The 19,786-nt window shown below is 41.9% G+C and overlaps 1 protein-coding gene across 1 annotated transcript in view; it reads right to left on the bottom strand.

The window, feature by feature from the left end:
- Positions 1 to 1,043: 1,043 nt before the first annotated feature.
- LOC136429685 (gamma-aminobutyric acid receptor subunit beta-1-like) overlaps positions 1,044 to 19,786 on the bottom strand; it is a 40,138-nt gene continuing 21,395 nt past the window's right edge. Inside the window, exons 2-9 of the mRNA XM_066419622.1 lie at positions 17,230 to 17,330; positions 10,437 to 10,504; positions 7,041 to 7,261; positions 6,416 to 6,498; positions 5,853 to 5,990; positions 4,003 to 4,155; positions 3,073 to 3,278; positions 1,044 to 2,545 (exon numbers count right to left, since the gene is read on the bottom strand). Of these exons, the coding sequence (XP_066275719.1) occupies positions 2,111 to 2,545; positions 3,073 to 3,278; positions 4,003 to 4,155; positions 5,853 to 5,990; positions 6,416 to 6,498; positions 7,041 to 7,261; positions 10,437 to 10,504; positions 17,230 to 17,330 (1,405 nt within the window). The 3' untranslated portion in view covers positions 1,044 to 2,110. The remainder of the gene's footprint in view (positions 2,546 to 3,072; positions 3,279 to 4,002; positions 4,156 to 5,852; positions 5,991 to 6,415; positions 6,499 to 7,040; positions 7,262 to 10,436; positions 10,505 to 17,229; positions 17,331 to 19,786) is intronic.

Raw genomic sequence — 19,786 nt, 5'->3', positions numbered from 1 at the left:
ATATCCTTTACGCCGAGTTTACTCAGCTAGTAGTATAATTCGTCCTGACATAGTCACAACCGCCAGCGGTACGATGTTAATCATTAACCAGTAGTTAATCATTAACCAATAGAGACCGTCGGTTCTAAAAGCAGCATTTCTGGTCATTGTTTTTCTCTCTTCCTCGAAATAGTGAGTTGAAGTATTGCATTTTAAACTGCCAACTCTTGGCACAATATCATATTTGATTGACTTGTATCCTTAGGCTAACACTTGCTGACAATTTCACACTAAACAAGTACAAGTCGGATATTAGGAAATCCCATGAATAAGCCAGTAGAGTCGATTCCACATTACCGAGAGGGTGTTTGTTGCCTTTTGTTCTAACATTTGTAAAACCTTTGTAACAATCTAAGGGAGATAAGTGATTGTTTAGAACAATTTCCAACATTCATGTGATGTTCTAAATAGTTTCTGCTGTGTTCCAAGATGTTAGACAAATTTCTAACATTGCACATGTTATTTGTATTATTTTCGAAACTGTTGGAAAATAGGTTGATCATTTGTTCTTACATGTTCCAACATCATAACAACATGGTATAACTGGGTCAGTGGGATGGGAACAGGGCAATTCACACATCCCTTCAAAGTATAGGGGATTAGGCCTGGGTGCCATGCATAGACACCTGAAGACAAAAGTCCAGACGTGAAATCTAAAAATATACAGAGGCAGACAATAGAGTGTGATTAGCACCTACTTTTATGGGGGCAATAACCCAAATCTACCATTTGAAAAATGATTCAAATTGTTCCAACATGTTTGAATTGTGAAACAATCACATAGATGTTTGAAAATTGTTCTAAATAAAGAGATATTTGTGCAATTACTTTCCAAATAGTTCCAACATATATAAGTAAGTTCAAACATGTTCAAACTTTCATTCTTGATTGTTTGAACAATTTAGAACTTTTTTGACTTGAATAGTCTTTTATCTAAAATTGTTTGAACTCACTAGCAATATTACCTGAAAACCCTCTCGGTGACATGGAATTGACTCTACAGAGTTTAAGATCTATGACAATTTTGGATCAGCTCAAAAGGCCAGGTTGCGACACTTGAATGTTTACATCATTTTTGACATAACTGCCTAATAGTGGTGTGTGCTCTTTACATGACCGTCTACTTAGAAGCGCCTGCCTCAGAGCTAAGACCACAGGTTGATATATATCCATTGGTTAAGACACATTTCATCCCCATTAAGGGCCCCTACAACAACAGCCTGTTTTCGTGTACACATCTATACATACAGGTATAATATTATACACAATTTTCATCTTTCTTAGATATTGGTTAGGGTGCTTGCCTGTGATGTAACAACCAATAAATGAACAAATATCAATAACATTATTCTTGTCTTCAAAAGAAAGGACATGAATATGCCATAAAATGGTAAAAAGGAGGCACGTTCAGGTATATAGGAGATAAACTGTTGATGAGAATAACCATGTCAGGATTCGCACGTATTTTCATGAGGAACCCTTTGAATGTCATATTCACATGGCAGCAAACACCATATTTGTAATAAGCTTCTTACAGTGTATTATATTTCTAAATGCAATTTTATCATACGAACCATTGATGGAAAAGGACCATATATCATTTACTCTTCCAGACCTGTTTACCGTGGTTAAGTGAAATTTGGTGTTACGCCGAATGGCGGTAATACCGGCTATATAGATACAGATACAGATACAGAAGAGTCAGCTCAGAATTTAAACAACGGTTGATAATAACTTTCGGTTACAGATTTTGCTGTCGCGTTCTGAAGTGATTGAATCGTCCGCAGTGATCACATTCGGGTGACTCGCAGTGCGAAGTTCTTGAGATTGCGGCGATTATCGTCATCCAAAATTAAATCAAATCAAAGAAATATGTATTCTGAAAAAGTCATAATGAGAAATAAACTGTTCTTGAACTAACTCTTGATTCACCGGAAATTTCGATCGAATCACTCGTTATCGCCCCCGCCTTGTTGAGAGAAGGTCGGTGTGCTGTTTATGTGATCATGTAATTTACCAAATCATATGAACTTTCATGCTAATTTCTTAAAGTCCTTTCGTTGAAGGGGGATTAAAACACGACGAAGTAGTGCCGTCTGTACAGGTAGACCGACCAGTAGACGATATTCAGCACGACGAACAGGAGGGGGAACATGACTCTAGAGTATTTGTCGATGTTGTTCGAGTTTTTGATCTGAGGACGTCTTCCGTAGATGTGGTGCAGCATCGTCGTCACCGCTGCTGCTAGAGGCCATCTGCTTTTGCCCTCGCCGTCGTCTAGACCTGCGTCCGTTGGATAGGCACCATCCGCGTAGCTGGACTGGGTTGGTAGGAATGTCCCACGTGACTTGCACTGGTCTTTGACGTCATCCGGAAGCGAAAACGAGGTCTCCTTCTGGGCAGCCTCGTTCTCGATGTCGACGCGCAGGGTATGCTGGGATGACACGCCGTTGAGACCCCCCACGCGGGCCTCGACGTCATGGCAACGGCAGACGTGACACTCCGACTGGAGAGGGTCGAGAAAGAAAGGTATGTTGGAGATTATTTCTAAAATCATCTTGCAATACAAACATTAAGTTAAGCTGTCGATGAAGTTTAGACAACCAGGTAATGAAACAGTTGTGCAAGCAAGTAGATATGATTTTGGATAACCTGGTTTTTATGAAGTTTTTGATAGAAAATCAAAGAGCTTATACGTAGCCGGCGTTTCGAACACCATATGTCTGGTTCCTCAGGGCAATGCTGACTGTAGTTACTTCGCACTGCAGATAGGTGTCGCTGCTGCAGTGTGTCCCGTTCATGACTGGAATGGATTTGTTGATTTTTGGAACTCAGTTGCGTTTGACAAACAAACAGGTCTAAAACTATACCTCCTATTTTCGTGCAGGTAATAATGTTTAACCCTTTCCTGCTGGCCCAGCAGACTGCAATGTTGCGCTGTGCTTTTTTTTATTAAACGGATATGCAATATTTACCGCATGTCGTGTATCCTTTCAGTTACATCTTCAGTGATTCAATTTAATTTCTTGCTACCTTTTCCTGCTGTCCCTGCAGGCTGGCCTGTTTCTTGGCGATGCCGACGGAGCTGAAGTTGACGATGGCGTACTCCAACAGCGCCGCGAAGACGAAGAAGAAGCACATGGCCAGGTACACGTCGATGGCCTTGATGTACGAGATCTTCGGCAGGGACTCTTTAGCGGCTGAGCTCAGTGTCGTCATAGTTAGCACCGTGGTGATGCCTTTAGAATGGACACAACGGGAGCATGTTACCTCAGAATAACAAGAACATGATACGTTCCAAGTTATCGGTCGCCACCTTGGATCTACTTGTATAATTACCCACAAACATGACGGCGGTGGCAACCTATATAGCTGTGTCGTGACGTCATATGCAAACGATCTTTCGTTCTCATTCCCGCAACCAAGGCGGTACGTCATTTGGAGCGCATAGAAATGATTCTTCGTCACAGGCAGCACCATGGTTATGCCTTTGCAATGGGAACAAAAGGTCGTTTGCATATGACGTCGCAACTTGGGTTGCCAGCGCCGCCACTAGATAGATCCAAGATGGCGTCTAATCATTCTGAGCACACAGTGTTTTTATCACATCACAACTTAGATATATGGCATATAGATTCCCATCGTTGTCATGTTGGGGGGAACTTTTTTTATAAGATAGAGCCAGGTGATTTGGAGCTGGAAGACAATTCTTCCAGAAATTAGGAACGGCTCATTGTCTTGTTCTCTCTATATACGCTTAGGGAAGTGGAAGCAGAGGGGATGCTGCTGTTTAGAGAGTTTTTCAGATCTCGAATCTCCGAATTATCGGTCGGCATCCCAAAATCAATATGGCAGCGATAGCCAGCAATATTTCTCTAGTGTGACGTCACGTGCCTACTCAACATGTCGTGCGTTAGTTTTAGAGTCTTGATAATCTTGACGGTGAAATAAATTTCTAATGACCTAGCGTGACCCTTGCAGGAACTGCTTCCGGGTTAATGAAGAAGCTGACCCAGGATGAGATGACGAGTAGGATGGCGGGAAGGTAGGTCTGCAGGATGATGAACACCACGTTACGGTGCAGCCGGAAGCAAAACGTCAGTCTCGGGTATTCCCCTGGATGTCAAAGAAAAAGAGGTATTTGTATCTTCATTGATATTTTCGGCGTGTTTCTTGTCCAAAAGGACCTAATCTGGTAGATGCCCAACTCACAGTTCAGCTTTTTTAATCAACAAATCTTAGCTACCTCCATAGGACTTTAGCTCCAGCCCACAATGACGATGAGGACGATTTGAATAGCAACTTGAAGGGTACGTGTTAAGATGGAAAGCATACCACATAGAATGTTTCATATAGTAAAAAGTACGCTACATTTCAACCAATCCATCCATTTAAGATCGACTGCGTCTTCGTCGTAGCTGTGATTTTGGTATCGACACTTTTCATGCTAAACGTCGAAAAGTCACCCGTTCATTTTTTTTACAACTTTTGTCATATGAAAAAGAAAAACAAGTATTGAAAAAATCATCTTTATCATAGGTAGTTTTATTTGTATCTATTTTTGTATTGGTTAAAATGGCCGTGTGTCTAAGACAAATAGATGCATTTAAAAGATGAAATATACCAGTTTCGTAGTAGAGGTGGTAAAGCCTCCGATGTCGGACTGCGCGATCTCATACCTTAGTTGAATACCAGAACCGTGGCTCCCCACACATCCATGTATTAGTTGAATACCAGAACCGTGGCTCCCCACATATCCATGTATTAGTTCAATATCAGAACCATGGCTCCCCTCACATTCACGCCTTAGTTGAATATCAGAACCGTGGCTCCCCTCACATTCATTAGTTGAATATCAGAACCGTGGCTCCCCTCACATTCACGCCTTAGTTGAATATCAGAACCGTGGCTCCCCTCACATTCATTAGTTGAATATCAGAACCTTGACTCCCCTCACATTCATGCCTTAGTTGAATATCAGAACCGTGGCTCCCCTCACATTCAAGCATTAGTTGAATATCAGAACCGTGGCTCCCCTCACATTCACGCATTAGTTGAATATCAGAACCGTGGCTCCCCTCACATTTATGCCTTATAAATTAGTTGAATATCAGAACCGTGGCTCCCCTCACATTCATGCATCAGTTGAATATCAGAACCGTGGCTCTCCTCAGATTCATGCATTAGTTGAATATCAGAACCGTGGCTCCCCACACATTCATGCATTAGTTGAATATCAGAACCGTGGCTCCCCACACATCCATGCATTAGTTGAATATCAGAACCGTGGCTCTCCTCAGATTCATGCATTAGTTGAATATCAGAACCGTGGCTCCCCACACATTCATGCATTAGTTGAATATCAGAACCGTGGCTCCCCACACATTCATGCATTAGTTGAATATCAGAACCGTGGCTCCCCACACATTCATGCATTAGTTGAATATCAGAACCATGGCTCTCCTCACATTCATGCCTTAGTTGAATATCAAAACCGTGCCCCCCCCCCCCACATTCATGCCTTATTAATTAGTTGAATATCAGAACCGTGGCTCCCTCACATTCACGCCTAAGTTGAATATCAAAACCGTGCCCCCCCCCCACATTCATGCCTTATTAATTAGTTGAATATCAGAACCGTGGCTCCCCTCAGATTCATGCCTTAGTTGAATATCATAACCGTGGCTCCCTCACATTCATACATTAGTTGAATATCAGAACCGTGGCTCCCCTAACATTATTCTGCAAAATTGAATATCAAAACCGTGGCTCCCCTCACATTCATGCATTAGTTGAATATATATAACCTGTACCTGTTTCGTAGTAGCCGTGGTTCTCGGACGTGGTGAAGCCTCCGATGTCGAACTGCGCGATCTCGATGTCCTCCAGTCCGTGGATGGAGGCGTTCCCGTCCTTCCAGAGGAACAGCACGTCCTGCGTGGTGTAGCCGTCTGTGGGAACATACCGAGGATCGGTCGGTATAGATTAATATTAGCCTGACTAAATCACGCTTTTAGCCGTATAAGGAAGCTTTAATTCACAACAAAGAAATCGATAACAGCCGACGTTTCGATGGCTGGCTGTCATGTTCCTCATGGCAATAAGCTTGATAGCAACTGTGGTGTTTCCAACTGTGGGAACGGAATGAATGGATATCTAGTAGTACATTCATAACACCTTCAGACCAGCCCCTTAAAACCGAACTTACACTTTAGTCTAAAGTAGGGCCGGGGCATGTTTATGTTAGTGGACACCTTTATTTTTTTGTACTCTGAATATAGCCGGCATCCATCTGTACAAATGCCATTATTGAAATGTGTGGTGAAGTTAATCGTGGACTCAAATAAAGTTAAGTCCAGAAGTCCTGAATACTTACAGCTCTCATACTGCAGCGTGCAGTTTTGTTCGTCCAACGGGTAGTTCCGGAGGTCCATGGTGCAGGCCACCTTTGCGGTTATTCTGGTAAAAGAAGAAGCAGCACGTGCTGATGGTAAAGCCGTAAAACCTGTCTATACGTACATTTCCTTACCTTAAAAGGTGGTTAGCGCACGAATAGAAAACAAAATGTCCCCCAAGGCTATTTAGTTTCAACCTGTCATGCACCGCTTGTCATACTTGAGGTACTCTTAACGTGGTTACGTGGTTGTCATATGCAGTTTTAAATGAAGGTGCTTGGTGGCGCTTTTGATGGCAAAAATTCTTTAAGGGACTCAACGGTTCTTTCATAAGATCCAACCACTTGCGACAGAAGGTACGAACGTTCAAAGTTTGTACATACAGTCCAACCAACCTTCTCCAGTCGGAAGCCACTGTGACATTAAAAGAGTCCGGTCTATTTTTGCATAATCTAGACACCCTTATATTCCATATGATTGTGTGTAATCAAACTCATTTGTATGCACTTACTCGTTTGTATGTATGTATGGAGTAAACTTCTTAGCATCCAATGTCTTACGTCGGTAGCTTTCAAAGCAAACCTCAGAATTGATATGTTTCCCCACCTCTGCCCGTACAGTACCGTCCCGTCGGGGTGCAGTCTCAGCAGCTTGTTGTCCACCGTGACCTTGTGCAGGAACGCCTGTTTGGAGTTCGGAATGAACAGGTCCGGGACCCACAGCCGGTCCGACAGCCGGCCGTCAAGCGTCAGGTTAGCGGTGGTTCCCTCAAAGGCCAGGCGGTTATCCTGCCAATACTGCCGCAGGAAGATCGTCACCATGTAGTCCTGGAATATCGGAATCAATGAGTTAATGAATGGATCAGTAGAGAGATGAATGCATGGATAAACTTGCGTACGTATAACGTCAGGTTAGCGCTGGTTCCCTCAAAGGCCAGGCGGTTATCCTGCCAATACTGCCGCAGGAAGATCGTCAACATGTAGTCCTGGAATAACGGAATCAATGAGTTAATGAATGGATAAGTAGAGGAATGAATGTATGGATAAAATTGCAGGTTGGCGGTGGTTCCCTCAAAGGCCGGGCGGTTATCCTGAATGAATGAGCGAATGGCTGTAGGAAGGAAGGAAATAATCAATGACTATAGAGATAACTGTCGTTGACCAACGTCATGCTAGAATCTGGCTGCTTCCACGTGTATTCTCCCCTCTCTCCACGCAAATATGATGGCCAAAGTTTCAGGAATTGACGTAACAACGCAGAAGAATATGTTCTGGCTGTGGTTCTGGTTGTGTACCAGGCAAACCGCCTTTGTTGGGGTCACACGCCGAGGAGGTAGTAGTGTGATGTTATTGGTGGTTCCTCAGGTGTTGTGTGACCTCCTCCATGAACTCTGGTATTTGAGTGGTTGAATATGGTAAGGAGTTCTAGTCTAGGACAGTTCTTTGGAAGTATGGGCATCTTTAACAGTCCTTGTCTGTACGATTTCTAGTGATTATGACGTGATTGGGTTGGGTTTGGCTGTAGATGCGTGTTGACCGGCAGGACCAGCTGGAGGTCCTGTCTAGATTGCTGTAGTTAACTTTCCTGATGCAATATATATACATGTTTTGTTGGATAGACTTACCCGGAAGCCGATTATCATCTAGAGGGGTTGCTCTTATGAACTTATACAGACGTATTAAGATGCCAAATGTCAGAGAAGATAGAGATTCATCACACAGGTGCGGCATGACCTTTTGCCTGTTATAGTTTTCCTCAGTATGACCTTTTGCTTGTAATCGTTGTCCTCATCACCCCGCACCTACACAAGCTATTCAGTGCCCACAAGGCCAACTGGCATTCTAAATTCGGTTTTAAAGTTTATCTATGTTACTGCAATTCATTGTGAACAAGAAGCTTTAAATGTGATTACAAAGTATCCATTTTATCAGTGACTGGAAATAAGTCTGAAGACGAGTGTAACTCGTTTATAAATGATTCTGTGAATTCAAAGATTCTTCGAGCTTCTTCGAGCACATGTTGGCATTCTATTTGTATCTGATGTATCAGAACAGTGAGACCTGTACTGTACTTGTATCTACATTTTATATAGCCGGTATTACCGCCATTCGATGTAAAGCATCAGCTTCACAGGCACGCGAGGGGCAGTAGCTAGTTATACTACACTGACCGACCTGTTACACCTACAGTTTGCACAGATTCTTCTGTACGCGTTGTTTAACGCTATCTATTGAGGATGCTCTTATAGCACTTGGTGGCAATGAGGTCTACTCTACGACAGTTCTAGAGAAAAAGAATTTTCGAACACATCAACTTTGCGTTGATAACTCTCGCTGGTACTTGAAGGTATAACTATTTCTTTTAATTTTTTGAGCTACATTCCTTTACTTTTTTGAGTACATTCACCATTTTATTAGCCATTGTGTACATCATGCATAGTCTGTACATTTTTCTTCTGTCCTCGAGTGGCATTTACCTCGGATCTATTTTCATATTGACGACACAAGCACAGAGAAATGCTGTGGATGATGTGCCCTAACCCGTCTGAAGGAACGCTGGAGATTTATTGGGGCTAAAGTCATTTCAAAGAATCCCCGAGGAAAATCGTCTTTCTTCACAAATGTGCATTGACGTTTACTGCATCCAGTAGAGGATGATTGAGTGGTATGAATGGAATCGTAGCCGCAGGATGGCGGGTGCGCTGATATGATTTAAGACTCGAACAGTTTGCCTTACGGTTTCTTTGATAGCTCCGCATATATTTCAGCTCGATCACATTTTCTGCATTTGATGTACCTTTTGCCTTGCAGGTATTTGATACGACCGAGTGAAATATGTATCATTTATTTTTCAGTTTACAGTTTGTCTTACGGTTACTGTGATAGCTCCGCATATATTTCAGCTGTGCGAAAAGAAAAGTATCTATATGATAGATGGTCACATTGTATGCCGATCACATTTTTCTGCATTTGATGTACGTCTTTGTCTGGCAGGTATTTGAATCGACCGAGTGAAATATGTATCCTTTATTTACAGTTTACAGTTTGCCTTACGGTTTATGTGATAGATCCGCATATATTTCAGCTCTGCGAAAAAAGAAGTACCGACATGATAGATGGCGACATCATATACCGATCACATTTTCAGTATTTGATGTACGTCTTTGCCTGCCAGGTCTCAGACATGACCGAGTGAGTTATGTATCCTTTATTTACCACGTCGTATGTTTCCCCCTCTGCTCTATGAGAAGAGAGTAAGATTGATGTTAAAAGCTTGTTTGGGCCATTATAGCTGTCTTGCCGCAGTGATGGAATTTTTCACTATAGCCCAAAGCGTTAACGTTGTTCGATGGAATATAACCTGCCACCTGAGAAGATGGCGCGTTGCAAAATACGACGGTTATAGCATCCTGCACTGTTGAACAATACAGAAATTGAACATTAGCGCATCTGTGTTATTTTTTATTTTGATTTGCTTTAACACAAAGACAGATCAATGGTTGACTTCTTATACCAAATCGACACTTAATTCATACGATTCATAACGTTTGAACTAATTTTTATTCTCTTAACCAATAAAAGAAAACTTTTATATCCATGTTGACCTCTTAACTGATGGATACTGGCGATTTATGATATGTTTGAAGTACTATTTTTCGGTTCAGAGAAGAAAAAATGTTTCCTTACCTCTTAGACCTGGTCGATACTGGCGATTTTTATAGTGTTTGAACAAATCTTTTGTTCTCTTTACAGTTTCGCTACCAATACAAAATATGGTAGCCTATGGTTACAACAAAGTCAGACACAGTTTACTGACGCATGCATGTTTTTCCCTATGTTTTACCATGTATTTGCAATTAGCCCACGGGCATGAACTTGCAATAAACTTCTAATAAAACGTTTCGTTTACCATGTTGACCTCTTCTACCTCCTCCATACTGGCGATTCATAATGTTTGAACTCGTTTTGTTCTGTTCAAAGAAGAAGAAAAATGTTTCCCTACCATGTTGACCTCCGACACCTGGTCGATACTGGCGATCGACATGCTGACCCGCACTACTACCGGAGCGCCTGGAGGAAAGAGAAAAGGAGTTTGGCTAACTTCACAAGACAACGGGAAGTGCCTACCACTAGTCTGAACATGTAAGATCAACTATAATCGCGCTCCTTACGTGTAGTGGCCCACCCGCATTAAATTGAAGTTCTGGAACACAGGCTCCATAACGCGATTGAATGTTCACCAGTTTTGGTTTGTTATTATTTCGGTAAAGGCGTTTCCCTAGATCCCTTTAAAAAAACATGATTCAGCCCTGGTTTGTACGGAAATACATGTACTTATCATAGTGTTTGGCAAACTCACGGTGACAAAGTAACTTTAACTTATTAAACATAATATTCTAGCTTGAAGGGTTACATTTGCAAGCAGTTATATACTTTTCACATTCACATTGTCAAGCCTAACAAACTACTACGCTGCGCAGTCAAACCCAAACATATTCAAATGAATGTATATATGGTGACCATCCCCTGTTCTGCCACTTGCTACATAGCGTCGTCGATCGAGCACCACAGGGTGTCTGCTACACCTGTCGTAGCCATGATGACAGCCGTCTGGTCAGGTCATTGGCATTATTTGTTAGGAGAAGATGAAGAAACTGAGCAAACACCGCATGTTTCCCTTCCGTGAAGATCATCGAGTATCATCCGTTATAAAGAATTTGCCATGGGGCACTCCTATCACGTCACATCCTTGACACCGGGGCACAGGAGTGGATTCTTCGCGGATGCTATTGGATTTTTTTCTACTTCATATTTGTAACAAGGCCATCTTGAGGATGAACTTTACGGAAGGCGACTGTTTGTCTTCGTGTGAGGAAAGCAACCTTATTCGAAAATTCCGATCACCTTTTTGTGATCTGAATTGATTTGATACCAATCTTCACTTGTGCCGTCACCAGCTTACGTTCAGACCACGACCCCGTCTCACGAAGTTCAAATTCAGAAGAGATGATTGAGATGATGAACGTGCGGGGGTCGCGCCTAGGCTGAGGCTCCCCAGGGTGGCACTAAATTGGTGTCTGGCAGAGGAAAGAAAAGAGGGGGGGCAAGCCATGACATGGAAACCAAATGGGCTGAAGCTGGGGGGGGGGGAGGGGGGTGCAGCGGGCAGCAACAAACAGGGCAAGGTGGAGAACAATGACGGCCCGCCTCAGTGGAAGAATGGGGGTGTAGTCCCGGTCGGGCCCCGAAGCAACAAATGTGTGTGTCGGGTACGGGGGGGGGGACCTCCCGGTGTACCTCACTGCGTCTATTTGTCCCGCGTTGATTTTAAGGCCGTCTAAAAATAATTCGGGGGGCCCGACCGGGCCCAACAAATAGCCCGGCATCCGCCGGGTGTCACACGGGACCACGAGGGGGCCACGCCCCAAAGTGCCTAACAACAGCCTGTAAAGTACCCGGCGGGGGTAGTTTAAAAGCATTAGTTTGAAAACTCAATAACACGACTTTCTCTAGTTGGGGGGCAGAGGCTTAACTGAAGCGGACGATTGCCACTTTGCGTGATAGAAATCACGCTACAAGAAAATACCTAAACCCATCAACGATCCCAACAATGTGGAAACGAAAAGTAGCATCCGTTAAATTACAGGATCGCTATCACTAAACAGAGGTGAGTGAACTTGAAACTGCAACTTGAGATGCTTATTTTTCCCTCGTGTGCTGTAAAGGTCCGATACGTAAAGGTAAATTCCACCGAAGTTATTGTGAAGCTTTCGTTACATGATGAAGGGGCTTAAAACACCATTTTTGAGCAAACGTTACCAGTTCTTCTTCTGATAAGACAACAAGGATAGCCCAGACGCCAAGTCCAAATGACATCATTACTCTTTGATGAAGTGATGCAGTTGAGGCCATCTAAGTGACAAGACTCAGGTATTACCACTGTGACACTAGCCCTCCCTCTTGCATTATCGTACGTCATGAGGCAGGGAGGCTCAAAGAAACATTTAAACAAATTTTCTTCCTACAATCGATACATATCTTAGTTTGAATACTCACCAGTTGTAGGAGAGAGGCTTATATGACGATGGCCGCTTTCTGTGATAAAAATTACGCAACAAGGAAATATCTCTACACATCGCATCAACATTCCTATTAACATGGAAACGAAAAGTAGCATCCGTTAAATTTCAGGATCGCTATCACCAAACAGAGGTAAACTTGAAACTACAATTTGAGACGCTTTTCATTTCCCTCGTGTACTGTCAAAGTCTGATATGTAAAATTAAAGTCCATAAAACTTATTATGAAGTTTTCGTTACATGATGGAAGGGGCTTAAAACACCATCTTGGAGCAACAGTTGCCAACTCTTCTGCTGTTAAGACAACAAGATATAGACCAGACGCCAAGTCCAAATATCATCATTACTCTTTGATGCAGTAATGCGGTTGAGGCCATCTAAATGTTAGGACTGGTGAATTGCCACTGTAACACTAGTCCCCAATCCCGCATTATGGTAAGTCATACGGCAGGGAGGCTTAAAGAGCAGTTTAAAGAAATCTCTGCCAACAATCGATGCGGTGGAACTGTTCTCTTCAATACTTAACAGAAGATTGTCAACCTTTCTTGAAGAAAAAGAAATCATAAAACCAAACCAAACAGGATTCCGAAAAAATTACAGGACATCTGATAACATCTTCATACTGAAAACCCTTATATCTAAATACACACAATCTGGAAAACGCTTATTTGCTTGCTTTGTAGATTTGTCAAAAGCCTTTGACTCCATCTGGCACGAGGGGCTATTGTACAAACTTCTTTCCAATGGCATTTCAGGAAAAGTCTTTGATATAATCAAGGATTTATACAACCAGTCCGAAGCTAGTGTCAAAACTAAGACGGGCTGGACTGAAAATTTTCCTGTTGAAATTGGTGTACGTCAAGGTTGCGTTCTAAGCCCCACCTTATTCAACCTGTACATTAGTGACCTTATAGAGGAACTAAATGCAAAACACCTAGATGCCCCCCTGTTACAACTCTCAAAAGTAAATAGCATATTTTATGCAGATGATATTGTTTTACTATCGGAAAGTAAGGAGGGACTACAAAACGCAATTAATACTCTTGGCCGGTATTGCCAACAATGGAAGCTGACTGTCAACCTGGCGAAAACAAAAATTATAGTATTTAACAAAAGAGGCCTTTTATTCAATAATCTTAGTTTTTCGCTATGTAATAAAGAGATAGAGATAGTTTCATCATATTGCTACCTAGGAATTATGTTTACAGCAGGATGTACATTTAGCGCTGCCACGAAAAATCTACAAAAGAGAGCCTTAAGAGCAATGTATAACATCAGAAGTACGCTTGGGGAGACTAGATCTTCTGTATCTCTGCATTGTAAACTGTTTGACACATGTATTGTACCGATATTATTGTATGGATCTGAAGTCTGGTGCAACAGTAATATGAATGACAAATCTCCGATAGAAACTGTACATTTAAAATTCTGTAAATATGTCCTTGGTGTTCGGAGGAACGCCAGTAACTTTGCATGTAGATCGGAACTGGGTCGTTTTCCGTTACAAATAGAGGCTCAAAGCAGAATGTACAGTTACTATGTTAGATTGGTTAACGAAGTACATACAGATAGTCTTCAATACAAAGCTTATATGGTACAACAAGATCTAGATCGCCGAAAAACATCCTGCTGGTTATCTAATGTAAGAAAAATGTTAGAGGAGTCTGGTTTTGCCTTCCTATACATAAACGGTCCCTCAAACACACATTCGCATTCAAATGACCTAAAACAAAGATTAAAGGATATTTACATCCAAAAATTTAATTCAGAATTACACGGTAAAGGACGAAGAGAAAACCAAGGCAACAAATTAAGAACATACAAAACTTTCAAAAAAATATATGCAAAAAGAGAAGCATATTTAAACATTGCAAACTTCGAACATCGCAGAGCGATGTGTAAACTTCGCATCAGTGACCACTCCCTACACATAGAATCTGGCAGGCAAAACCGTACCCCTCCAAATAATAGAACATGCGAATTCTGTGACGATTTATATGTTGAAGATGAAAGCCACTTTTTAATTGATTGTTCCTTATATAATGATGAGCGGCAATCGTTGTTTAAGATAATAGAATTAGACAAGAAATGTACAAAAATGTCAAAACAGGATACTTTTATACACCTGATGTCATGTAAGAACGAATATATAATGGACAAAGTATGTAGTCATATTTCCAAATGTTTCAAAAAGAGAGAAGAAACTACTAGGTGATCATCATTTAGTTTAGCAATATCCCACAGTTTGTATGTTTTGTTTTTCTTTAGCTTTTAGCATTAGAATGTAGCATTTTATCAATTTATGTTTTACATTATGTTCCTTACAGACCACGTGTGGTCTTCTGTGCATTTAGCCCTTCTGGGCAGGAATATGCAATAAAGACTATTATTATATAACTTAGTTTGAAAACTCAATAGTTGGAGGACGGAGGCCTGGCTGAAGCGGACGATTGCCGCGTTGCGTGATAGGAATCATGCTACATGGAAATATGTCTACACATCGCATCAACATTCCTAATAACATGGAACCGAAAAGTAGTATCCGTTAAATTGCAGGATTGCTATCACTAAATAGAGGTAAATTTGAAGCTACAATTTGAGACGCTTGTCAAAGTCTGATATGTAAAAGTAAAGTCCATAAAACTTATTGTGAAGTTTTCGTTACATGATGGAAGGGGCTTAAAACACCATCTTGGAGCAACCGTTGCCAATTCTTCTGCTGATAAGACAACAAGATATTGACCAGACGCCAAGTCCAAATGACATCATTACTCTTTGATGCAGTGATGCGGTTAAGGCCATCTAAATGTTAGGACTGGTGAATTGCCACTGTAACACTAGCATTATGGTAAGTCATACGGCAGGGAGGCTCAAAGAGCAGTTTAAACAAATCTCTGCCAACAATCGATATATAACTTAGTTTGAAAACTCAATAGTTGGAGGACGGAGGCTTGACTGAAGCGGGCGATTGCCGCGTTGTGTGATAGGAATCACGCTACAAGGAAATATCTCTACACATCACATCAACATCCCTGATAACATGGAAACGTAAAGAAGCATCCGTTAAATTACAGGATCGCTATCACTAAACAGAGGTGAGTGAACTTGAAACTGCAACTTGAGACGCTTATCATTTCCCTCGTGTACTGTCAAGGTCCGATACGTAAAAGTAAAGTCCATAAAACTTATTGTGAAGCTTTCAGTTACATGATGGAAGGGGCTTAAAACACCATCTTGCCGAAACCGTGGCCAACTATTCTTCTGATAAGACAACAAGACATAGACCAGACGCCAAGTCCAAATGACATCATTACTCTTTGATGCAGTGATGCGGTTGAGGCGATCTAAGTGACGAGTGACTCAGGCATTACCAGAGTAGTTTCTTTCCCCCATTGTCGTGAGTCATAAGCCGAAGAAGCTCTTGAAAGCCGCCTTGAACAAACACATCAATGAACCGCTCGTCTTCGAGAAAAGAACTATGATGGAAACCGCAGATTACACGAATGCATTTGGGGATGACTGCTCACGAACCTTGCCTGAGCGATACTTCATCTTGTACCAGACGTACAGGCTCCAACTCCCACAGTCGATACGCCAGACTGACTCATGAAACGTCTGTGTTCTGTCCACATCAATGTTTGAACGCGCGCGCTGACATTCTTTCAAAAGTTACAAAACATTTCTGTAACTGCTGATATCAGCAAACTGTAGTCCACCAAATCTTAAAGGAGTTCATTTCTCTTTACTAGAAACTAGTAGTAGAAAGAGATCCAGACAACGCAGACCTTTATTTATTTCAGATAACGTTCTTTTACTACTATCGCTCTCTGATGCTGAAGTTACCTAAGAACTTTAATTCAAGTGCTGTGTCTTTAGACGATAAGGCGTCCAAACGGCTGTCTAAGTTTTGTGTCTTGGCGCGGGATGCATCTTGGTTTCCAAAATATGTCATTTCTTCAATTACCTCTTTCATTAAGGGCCAAAATAGTGGCGCCAGTCAACTTCCTTTCAAGAGTTATAAAACATTTCTGGAACTGTCGATATCTCCAGACTTGCTGTTTTCCTACATATGTTATAAAAGATATCACCATTTCTCTTTACTGAAAAGAGATCCAAATCATGCAACGCTTCACTTATCCCAGACAAACGTTGATGTACATCTATCGATTTATGGTGCTGAAATTTAGCTAGAGCAGTAAGAACTTTAATGTGCTGTGGCTCAAAACGAAAAGGCTGTCTTAGTTTTGTGTCTTTTCGCAGGATGCATGTTGGTTTCCAAAATGTCATTTCTTCAATAACCTCTCGTAAGCACAAACTACAGGTTTCCTTCAAAAGATGGTTATCTACAAACATTAAACATGTACTAGTAAGTTATATGAGAGAGATGTAGGGAGAGAGAAATACCTATATCGAGATAACGATTCATCTCCCCTCTCTCTCTCTCTTTCGCCTCTCTCTCTCTCTCTCTCTCTCTCTCTATTTCTCTCTGTCTCTCTCTCTCTCTCTTTCTCTCTCTCTTTCTCTCTCTCTCTCTCTCTCTCTCTCTCTGTCTCTCTCTCTCTCTCTCTCTCTCTTTCTTTCTCTCTCTCTCTCTCTCTTTCTCTCTTTCTCTCTTTCTCTCTCTCTCTCTCTCTCTCTCTCTCTCTCTCTGTCTCTCTCTCTCCTTTCCCCCCTCTCTCTCTATACATATACATTATAATCCCAGTTGGTTCTTACCGCCGAAGTTGGGGCGCAGATGCCGGTCGTACCCCCTCTCGGCCAGGATGTGATCAATGGTGGACGGGCTAGTGCTGCTGTCGTCTGCTCGCGCACAGAACCTGGGAAACGGGAAAGTTTGCATAAATACAATAGATATTCAACTCCATGAAAAATATATTGTTTTGTGTGTGTGTGTGTGTGTGTGTGTGTGTGCGTGCGTGCGTGCGTGCGTGTGTGTGTGTGTGTGTGTTTGTGTGTGTGTTTGTGTGTGTGTGTGTGTGTGTCTGTCTGTGTGTGCGTGACTGTGTTTCCGGATTTTTTGTAGTCAGCATGACTCCAAAACTCTGGATTATGATGATATTTGGTATGCGGGTAAGTGTTGGGAAGACAAAGGTCAAAGTCGATTTTGGGCCCCCTAGCCTGGTATGTGGCCTCGGTACTGCAGCATAGCTTCTTTTTCTGTATCCTTTGTTTTCGCGTTGTATTTAACTTCGCGGTATATAGGAGAAAGATGGTTTCGTAGTATTATAAAAAAGTTATAAGAAAGAAGAGCAACTGATGTAGCCAAGCTGTGCATAGAGGTGCGTGAAATTTAGTCCTCACAGCGCTGTGTAAAAAAAACACTGGAGTCAATGACCCGGGCTACATCCATCTCGTTAACACACTGACAAAGGTGTCTTGATAAATTCCACCCTTCTCTATCAAAGCCAGGAGTTATGGGCAGCAACTATTGAGGCGTTAACCCCTCTGACATTGGCATTAAGTTAACTGTCAATTTTCATTCAGGTCCCCTGATATTAGGCCTATTAGATCCCACATTTTGTTGGTGTAAGCATCAATGATTGGTTCATTTGTGGGAAATTGGGTCATGGATTTTTGATCAATGGTCGGGTCATTGACCTTTGGGGCGATGGGGCTCATGTGTCTGTACCATGTAGCTATCTGGTTTCACGGCATTCAGTTTCAAAGCCAGGACTACAATCATTACAACCTAAGGTGTTGGTTTGTCTTAACCATTGTTTATTCATGAGAAGCTCAAATCAGCATGCAGACCGCTTTTCATTGATGACAGACTAGTATATATGACAAAGATACAATTCACATCATTTAAATTCCAAGTAATTCTATAAACAACATGTCTTGAATGAGTAAAGTTAAGCCCAACATGTATCATTTATCGGTGTAACTTATTTATTATAATTAAGGTCCTAAAGCCGTGTGTTTATCTTGCAATCTACATTTGATGAAGCCAATACATGAAAGCGTGTCTTGGAGGAGAAATGTAAGGCCCCGCCTTTATTATTTCTCGGTTTATCGTACCAGGACTTGCCGATAGGTGAGGTTGATATATAAACGCCACGCGCACTGATATAAACAAATGAACAGATCGGTCTCTGTCAGCAGACAAGATCGGAGTAGCGTGACCAGCGAGATTGATAACGCCTACAACAAAGTAGGACGGGGTGTGGTGAAACTTCTTGTTGCTAGTGATGAGGATGAACTGGCCAATGGCGCTCCTCACGCGCTCAAGAGCTAAACAAAAAAACTGAGCGAGAATTTAAAAAAACGTGAGCAGCTTCTTTTGAATGTGCTAAGATTCGACATCATTGCCACCTGAGTGAAGTGAACACGGGAGGAACTAAGCCTAAGTTAGTTTAAGAAGTAAGCAAAGTCCTGTTAAGTGCCTTTACCAAGCGTACAACGTCAAAGGGACAAATCAGGGGACCCCAGGTTTGAACGCAAGACCTCTTGGTTCTGGGCCCAACACTCTGCCACTGCGCCACAGAGCACCGAACGAGATTGATAAAGCCTGAGACGAGGTAGGATGAGGTGATTATTGGGGAGGCAATATCTACTGGCCCTGCGGTGTCGCTGCCAAAACAGTCCCCATATTTCCTGGTTGTCTTTTAAAATTCATCACAGGCTGGGTCCTGTGATACCCCTATTCCACTAGGACGGCGCTCTCCCGAGCGTTCTCTGCGACCTTAGGGTCCTGTCACACTTGTGCGTATATTCAAGTGCGCATGAGTTCCGCAGTAACATTTTTTTTGGTTTAAGTAAATTTTGCGGGGAGAAAGTTGTTTTCTACTTTGACCCATCGTTGTGCAGTCTGGTTATCAAACAAAAGAATTACTTCTTTGGCTGCAAATCTTTTGTGTGTTTTGTTGTCTTTCCAGCCATGCTTTTACATTTTGCATGGAAATCAGTTACATTGTTAACAGACGGGACCACCCTAAAGATTAATAAATAAACAGATAAATAAATAAATAAATAAATAAGTACCTTGATTCTTGCACCGTTATACGGGAAGACTATGTAAGTGCATCATGGTTTACTTGGACCTACTAATTACAAACCTTGTACCTGCGTATGTTACTTATTTGTATGAAATTTTACAAAAAACAAGCAAAAAAACCGGGAAAATGCAAACAAAGTGTAGAGATTTCACAGTTATCTCATTTTCACCGCAAGACATGGTACTAAAACAGCGCCTCACGCGTGGTGCATCAGAGACAGGTGTAGATATATCACGAGCATTACAACATCATCAGTATTAATCATATTAAGTGGACTT

This window comes from Branchiostoma lanceolatum, chromosome 3 (genome assembly GCF_035083965.1).
Source record: "Branchiostoma lanceolatum isolate klBraLanc5 chromosome 3, klBraLanc5.hap2, whole genome shotgun sequence".
In the NCBI taxonomy this organism is placed as follows: Eukaryota; Metazoa; Chordata; class Leptocardii; order Amphioxiformes; family Branchiostomatidae; genus Branchiostoma; species Branchiostoma lanceolatum.
The sequence above is the reverse complement of the archived record's forward strand: the minus strand, read 5'-3'. Positions and strand labels throughout refer to the sequence as shown.